Source organism: Oncorhynchus tshawytscha, linkage group LG07 (genome assembly GCF_018296145.1).
Source record: "Oncorhynchus tshawytscha isolate Ot180627B linkage group LG07, Otsh_v2.0, whole genome shotgun sequence".
NCBI classification, from domain to species: domain Eukaryota; kingdom Metazoa; phylum Chordata; class Actinopteri; order Salmoniformes; family Salmonidae; genus Oncorhynchus; species Oncorhynchus tshawytscha.
The window spans coordinates 18,478,202-18,486,871 of record NC_056435.1 but is presented as its reverse complement, the minus strand read 5'-3'; the positions used below and the strand labels follow the sequence as shown (position 1 = coordinate 18,486,871).

Here is an 8,670-nt window from a genome sequence, read left to right as displayed (position 1 = left end):
CCAAAGCCACTCCTGCCTTTTCTTGGCTGTGTGCTTAGGGTTGTTGTCCTATTGGAAGGTGAACATTCTCCCCAGTCTGAGGTCCTGAGCACTGGAGCAGGTTTTCATCAAGGATCTCTCTGTACTTTTCTTCATTTATCTTTGCCTCAATCCTGACCAGTCTCCCATTCCCTGCCTCTGAAAACATCCACACAGCATGATGCTGCCACCACATTGCTTAACCATAGGGATGGTGCCAGGTTTCCTCCAGATGTGATGTTTGGCATTCAGACCAATGAGTTAAATCTTGGTTTCATCAAACCATAGAATCTTGTTTCTCGTGGTCTGGGAGTCTTTAGGTGCCTTTTGGAAAACTCCAAGCAGGCGGTCATGTGTTGAGATGCTTCTGTCTGGCCACTCTACCATAAAGGCCTAATTGGTGGGGTGCTGCAGAGATGGTTGTCCTTCTGGAAGGTTATCCCATTTCCACAGAGGAACTCTAGAGAGCTGTCAGAATGACCATCTGGTTCGTCGTCACCTCCCTGACCAAGACCCTTCTCCCCCGATTGCTCAGTTTGACTGGGCAACCAGCTCTAGTAAGAGTGTTGGTGGTTCCAAGCTTCTTCCATTTAAGAATGATGGAGGCCACTGTGTTCTTGGGGATCTTTAATACTGCAGACATTTTTTTGGTACCCTACCCCAGATCTGTGCCTCGACACAATCCTTTCGGAGCTATACGGACAATTCCTTCGAACTCATGGCTTGGTTTTTCCTCTCACATGCACTGTCAACGATGGGCCTTATATAGACCGTTGTGTCCCTTTCCATATCATGTCCAATCAATTGAATTTACCACAGGTGGACTCCAATCAAGTTGTTGAAACATCTCAAGGATGATCACTGGAAAACAGGATGCACCTGAGCTCAATTAGAGTCTCATTGCAAAGGGTCTGAATACTTGTAAATAAGGTATTTCTGTTTTTGTTTTATATAAATTAGCTAAATATTAGAAAAAAACGTTGTTTTGTCATTATTGGGTATTGTGTGTAGATTGCTGAGGATTGTTTTTCTTTCATCCATTTTAGAATAAGGCTAACTTAACCGAATTTGGGAAAATTCAAGGGGTCTGAATATTTTCCGAAGGCACTGTGTATAGCAATTAAAATAAGCTAATATTTCTCTGGGTTACTGAACTGTTATGCAGCTTTTGATATGTTGTCAAGTCATTGTTAAAACCACAGAAAGGTGACAATCTATTGGCTTTAGAGTAATGAGGAGTAAATGAGGCTGTGGGAAAGTTAGATAAAACAAAAGTTACTTATAGCCTACCCATATGCGGTATACACTGAGTGTAAAAAACATTAGAAACACCTACTCTTTCCATGACATAGACAGACCAGGGGAATTCAGGGGAAATATATATCTTATGTAGATGAAGGGGAGGAGACAGGTTAAAGAAGGATTTTTAAGCCTTGAGACATTTGAGACAGATTATGTATGTGTGCCATTCAGAGGGCGAATTGGCAAGACAAAATATTTAAGTTCCTTTGAACAGGGCATGGTAGTAGGTGCCAGGCGCACCAGTTTGAGTGTATCAAGAACTGCAACGCTGCTGGGTTTTTTCACATTTCACAGTTTCCCGTGTGTATCAATGGTTCACCACACAAATGACATCCAGCCAACTTGACACAACTGTGGGAAGCATTGGAGTCAACATGGTCCAGCATCCCTGTGGAACGCTTTCGACACCTTGTAGAGTCCATGCTCTGACAAATTGAGGCTGTTCTGAGCGCAAAAGAGGGTCACGACTCAATATTAGGAAGATGTTCCTAATATTTTGTACACTCAGTGTATATTCTTGATTAAATAGCAGTGACGTGCAGACAGGGTAGGCCATTCCTGAGTCCAGTCACTATTAATGGACAGGGTCAGCATAGACATCGCTGCTTTGTCTAGCCTTCTTTAGTTGCATTGAGCCAATTTAATATTTTGCACATGTATTGGGAAAGGGGATACCTAGTCAGTTGCACAACTGAATGTATTCAACCTAAATGTAATACCAAATACCTGAATGACTATGCTTGACCTCATGATAATCAAATGCTTGGACACCTTCTCTGAACATAATTGTCCTTGGACACCTTCTCTGACACACGGAGAGCCTACAGGACCCTTTCCTGTTTGCATATAAACCAAGCCGTGGAGTTTAAGATCCACTGCTCTTCCTTCTTCATAAAATCTACATGGGTCTGGATAAACCACATTCATATGCCAGAAAACGTTTTGATGATTTTTCATCTGCCTTCAACAAATTAGATCCTGATATTCTGGTGAACAAACTTACAACCATGGGCGTCAATGACCATCTCATCAATTGGATCTGGTGTTTTCTCACCAGTCGGGTCAGAAGAGTGGTTCAATGTGAATACATCAAACCCCCTAACTAACAATATAGGGGTACCCCAGGTCAGTGTTTTTTCGACAGTTCTGTTCACCCTTTACACTAACGGTTGCACCCAAATAACATCAGAATGTGCAACAGTAAAGTATGCAGATGATACAGCAATTGTTGGTCTAATAGAGGGGTCAGAGGATAACAACAGGACAGAAATAACACACTTCACTGAATGGTACAAGGAAAACAGACTCATTCTTAATGTAAAAAAAACAAGGAAATTACAATAAACTTCAGAACTATAAAAGACGACACCAGGCCCATCCACATTGACTCAGAGCAAATAGAATCAGTTGAGCAATACAAATATCTTGGAATTATAATTGACTCAAAACTCTCCTAGACTGCAAACACAACAGATATACAAAAAGGGACAACAACGACTGTGTTTCATGAGATTAAATAAATATCAGGTCAATAAAAGAACAACCATAGTCTACACGTCCTTTTTTCAGTGTTCTCACTTTCTGTTTCCAAGCCTGGTACAATCAGCTATCCATCACAAATAAAAATCAACTACACAAATAGTAAAGCTGTCAAGCAAAATCAGTGGCATTAATCTCAAGAACATGGAAGCGCTGTTCTTGGAAAGCGTGGTGAGGGCAGAAGCGAGAATTGCCACTGACCTGACAGTGCCAACTCCTACCATCAGGCCGTCGAAATAGAGTCCATCTTTACAAAACCGCCAGAGACCCATAAATCATTCATGCTCACCAGTATAAGTCAATAAAATAAAATAAACTGCTCAACCCCCCCCCCCAGAATTTACTAACTGAATTACAAACTGTATCCACATGTGTATTTTTTCTGTAGTTATTGCTTGTGATTGATGTATTTATGCACCTGTTGGTGATGCTGTACAGTTGTTTGTTGAGATGCAAGACAAATTTCTCAAAAGGAATAGACAATAAAGAAATTATATCCACATCACCGGCACCCAGGGAGCAGTTGTTGTTGGGGGTTAACTGCCTTGCTCAAGGACAGAACGGCAGATTTTTCCAAATTGCAACATGTCATTTACTGGCCCAACACTTTTAACAGCTAGGCTATCTGCCACCCTTATTGCCTAAACATGTTGTGTGGGTGGAGTAAGCTGTGCACATAACTTGTCGCTCGCATCCTTTTAACTGAACAAATCTAGCTATCTGCAAAAAGACCAACCTGACAAATGGACACTATTGGACCCCAAAAAATATCCAAGAATAATTTAGTGCTCCGTTTTGAGGGTTTGAAGAGTGGAATGTCAACTATAATGAAAGTTTAGACCCGACAGAAGCAGAGGCAGCAAAAAACATGTTTTATTGTCACATAGACCGGATAGGTGCAGTGAAATGTGTTGTTTTACCAGCTATAGTAATATTAAGGTTAAGTACCTTGCCCAAGGGCATATTGACAGATTTTTCACCTTGTCAGCTCGGGCTATGGCTTTAACCTCTAGGTTACCTGCCACCCAAACAGAGGCTCTACATACAACACGTCACATGACAGGAAACCACCATCTCCCTAGCTGTCAGGCAGGCAAACAGTGAGTACTGGACATTTGTCTGAAACGTCATTACCAATTCATACTTTTTAACTGGACTTTTACACATCTTGGACATTTATTTTTGCTTTGTGGATGGAATGGGAATGACTTTTTGTGTCAGTGTGAAAATGGAACCAAATTGGCCTTGTGAATGTGTCTCCCTGCTGTGTGCATGCACAATAAATAATGGACATGGGGTTCTGCTGTGACTTCTACAACTTCTCACTGAGAGATTCACCAGAGAGAATGGACTTAAGTAAAGGCCTAAATGCATTTTCCTTAGCAATTTGAGGGTTATTCTACGGTTAAATAATGAGACTAGACCGCATCCCTTCGAATGCATTTGATTCATCAAGCTAGGATTTAGTTTTAATGAGACACTTTAATGTTTTGAACTGTGTTTTTCAATTATTTAGATTGTTGATATGGACATTTCATTAGAACCTTAGTTATTATATATGTGTCTAATAATATTTCACATAACAATATTATGTGCGTATTTGTGTATTTGCAGGTGCTGCACTGAAAGAATTGTAAATCCATTGTGAAAAGGTATGGAGTCTGCAATGCGAATTATTCAGGTTAAATGTGTCCATAAATTGGTATTTTTACTGCCACCTTGTAACTCTGGATGCTACATCGGTCTATGGCTGACTTGAGCTCAGTTGAGCAGTGTCATTTTTTCAGATTATGTGAAATATGCCACAATAGAAAGCTTGTGTATCTTGGCTACATTGGTATTGCCATTTTTTTGTTGTCCATTTCGTATAATAGCCCATGTCACTGGTTGTTGGAGCTATCTGTTGTATGGTGAATTTGGGCTTCATCAAGGTTTATTTGTGAGTAAATATGGCTTTGATAATAGCCAGTGCTTACCCAGCCGCAGACCTCACCGCACGTCATTGTTAAATAGAGCAAGTCACTACTGTATTTTAACACTGCAAATATATGAAATAAATCAGTGGATGACTGACTGGTGCAGTTTCCCGATCAGATTGAGGGGATTCGATTAATGCCCCGGGCGGACCGGGCTAGTGTTGATCGCATTCGCGTTGGAACAGAGCTGCCTCCTGGGCGTGAGCCAGGTGCCCCGTTTTGGCTGACAGCGAACTCAGCTCAAAGGAAAAGTGATGTGGAGTAATGAGTAAGATTCTGTGTTTTCACATTCAAAGGTAATTGGTTTTGATTTTAAAAAAAGCTTTACGTGCTATCCCAATGAAAACTAGTTTGAAAATTCAAAAAAATATTTTATGGAAAACGATACAACGTGCTGCTTTGTTGACGCCATGGCCGAGCGGGTAGATTACCGTTCGATTTGAGGAGATAACTCCTCCCTCACCACTTTTGCGAGTACGTCACAGGCCATAGCCCGTGCACTTAATCGAAATCCCTCAATTGCTACGATAATAAACTGCGTCGACTTCAGATTTTGCTATCCGATTGGCCAGACATCCTGTCACTGTTGCCTGTTCAAGTCTGGTGTTGACGTAATCCTGTCTGCATCCAAGCCCCGCCCCAATAAAATGCTATTCTGGATCCTCGGGACGTCCATGCCCTAAATCCTAACCCTAACTCCCACCCTTACCTGACCCCAACCTTAACCATATCAATATCGATAACCCATACCTAACCCTAACCTTAACCCTTGCATGAACCTTTTTAAATGTAAACTTCAATGGGAAAGGGACGTCCCAAGGATCCCGGATTGCATGGACCCCCCAATAGGAGCTCAGCCGACTTGGACTTGAAAGAGGTGGTGAGCTCAGAAGCCCAGCAGACAGACTGATACAAAGTAGCACAAGCTGTCTGTTCACAAACATCAGGGATACTGGAGTACCTACGGCAGGCTGCGGTCCGGGTAGGGGGAGGGGGAGGACGAAGGCAACTGAGACCCTAGACCACTGACTTCCACCCGCAGAAGACTTTACCGAGAAATAAAATATCGTATGTTTTTTTGTGATTCCTGCCCCGCCGCGCGCATGAAAAGTGAACTGGAGAGATATTCGAGACGTTTTTCGTTTAGATTTCCAGATGTAAATGTTCAACTTCATGGGTCTAATAAACGGTACAGGGGCCATACAGACCAATGTATCCTGTACATGTAACTGCAAACGCTCGACTTCATTCCAAAGCATGGAGATCAGTAAGTACTTTTTGTAATGTTCAAGCGAACTATTGCTACTTTTCTGCACGTTTCTTTTCCACTAGGACTGACCAAGCTTGATTGGGTCTATTAGCTCGCGTAGGCTTCCATTGCGTGGCAGGTAGGCAAATTATTAGATATCCCACCTCTTTATACTTTCAATTCACCACAATTTCTGGCTGACTGCCCTGTTTTTTAGTGTGCAACGTTTGTCAGCCATATCATGAGTTAACTCCCAGCAAGCAACTTTTTGTCCTTAACATTGGGATTTTCGTCAACTGAACGTTTAACTGTCTGCCATTGTTTGACATGATGAAACGGAAGCTTATCTGATCGTCGAAACAACAAAGTTTATTATTGTGCAGGTCAGACGTCTGGCTATCTCTGATCTACACTAATTGATCCTAAATAAGTTCAATTAAACTTCCATAAAAGGTGTCTCAGTGAATATGTTTTATACTACAAACCTTGTAAATTAATTGTGTATGTCTATAGGCAATAAAAGCAAATTCAGGTTATTGAAGTGAGCTCTATTCACAAGTAAAATCTTGTACATACCATGCAGACAGTGATCCAAAATCTTCAATGGTGGAGTGACAGCAAACAGTGGTATTTTGGATATTTAAATCAATAGATTGATTTTTCAGATGGATTAATAATTTAATTAATAAACCCAATAAAATAGGGTAACAAATATAAATATGTTTTTATTAAATAGTGTAATTAGAGTCGAGGGGACATTTATTAAACATTAACAACAATAACAATACAATTATTTTCCCATCTAAATCCACTTGGACATGTTGACATATGATGTGTGGTCTATTGATTGACTCATATTTTGGCAGGGGCAAGTGGAATTAATGTATCATCTTTGATGAATATTACTCTGACAGACCCTCCTAGTCCCAAAAAGTAATTTAGGAGAAAAGAGGAATTTCCTCTAAAGACAGTTAAGCTATGCTCTGCCTGCAAGAGCTGTGTGATGTTTTGTCTAGAGATGGAGGGGATAAAAACGAGAGATTGAGATGCTCCCTCATTTGATAAGTTTCCCAAAGGAGACAACCGGTCTATATATCTTAGAGAAAGATCTGGACATTTTGAATACTGGTAAGTAATGGACTGTGAGCTCCTGTCTCCTTCTGCGTACAGTCTCCTCTTTTCCAGATAAATATTTTCCGCAAGGAACGAGCCAAAATGTCAGTATTTTTAGTGCTTGTGCAGAGATGATGGAATTTCAAATGTGTCCTGCTCTTGGCTTCCCCATAATGAAGGTGCCCTCTTGTATCCTGTCTGAAGTGCTTTGTTTTTCTGTGGTAGGGCAATTCTCAATTGAAGATGAACTGTAAAGTGCATGTCTAAATACACTGTGAAGTCACTTCGTTTCGTCTAGACAGCCTGCCTAAACAACGAGATGTGGTGGATGCCCAAGCAAGCTTCAAAATCAGATGGACAGAAAATCTAAATACCACTGCCAGAATGAGGATATTATCTCTGTTTGCCTCTGTTAACCAAAAACTCAGTCTATTTGGGAATGCTCTCTGTCTTTCTCTCTCTCTGCGCATTTAAAATAATATGTTAAAATCTATTTCAATGCTTACTATCTGACTATGTGGGTGGGGTTTGGCGGGGAGCTCATCTCAAGCTTCGATTTGGTGCTGTCTGTCGTTCTAAAGAGCACACATTTGGAAAATCAGTCAAATTTACAGTTCTATTTGGGATTACAGAAGTGAAAGCTATTGCGCAACCCACAGTTTTCTCAGGATGGTATTTGTCACATTAGGCCTATACAATGCACTTATTCAGTACACAATCTTCTCTTTCCCCCCTAATTTATTCAGTAACGCTTTAGCCTATACACTGAGAATAGCCCCCCACCCCTTTGCCCTCAGAACAGAACAGCCTCAATTTGTTGGAGTATGGACACTACAAGGTGTTTTTAGTGTTCCACAGAGATGCTGGCCCATGTTGACGTCAATGCTTCCCAGAGTTGTGTCAAATTGGCTGGTTGGTGGACCATTCTTGATACACACGGGAAACTGTGGAGCATGAAAAACCCAGCAGCGTTGCAGTTCTTGACACAGACCGTTGCGCTTGGCAGCTACTACCATACCCTGATCAAAGGCACGTAAATATTTTGTCTTGCCCATTCACCCTCTGAATGGCCCACATACGTAATCCATGTCTCAACTGTCTCAAGGCTTAAAAATAATTTTTAAACCTGTCTCCTTCCCTTCATCTACACTGATTGAAGTGGATTTAACAATGACATCAATAAGGGATCATAGCTTTCAGAGCTGGGGTTCTTAATGTTTTGTACAATCAGTGTATGTCTATGCTTCAAATACTGCTCAACACTTAGCCTATTCATTTGATGCAATGATGATAAACACTGGTGGAAAATAGCTTTTGATGCACAATACCAAATTGTCTATGTCTATCATAAATACAAAGCTATTACCTTTTATGGCTATTTTGCTGTGCCCAGACTAGAAACCAAAAACCTCTTCTTGATGTGACCATGATCATTTGATTCTGTCGAGGCTCTGATTCCTTCCCAGCAAGACA

The 8,670-nt window shown here is 41.0% G+C and overlaps 1 protein-coding gene across 3 annotated transcripts in view; it reads left to right on the top strand.

The window, feature by feature from the left end:
* Nucleotides 1–5,539: 5,539 nt before the first annotated feature.
* LOC112254102 (protein TMEPAI) overlaps nt 5,540–8,670 on the top strand; it is a 68,290-nt gene continuing 65,159 nt past the window's right edge. For 2 of the 3 annotated variants that reach the window (XM_042324168.1, XM_024426331.2), the window contains exon 1: nt 5,540–6,102. In XM_042324168.1, coding sequence (XP_042180102.1) covers nt 5,997–6,102 — 106 coding nt within the window. In that variant the 5' untranslated portion in view covers nt 5,540–5,996. The remainder of the gene's footprint in view (nt 6,103–8,670) is intronic. The other variant, XR_006083709.1, reaches the window with a different exon arrangement.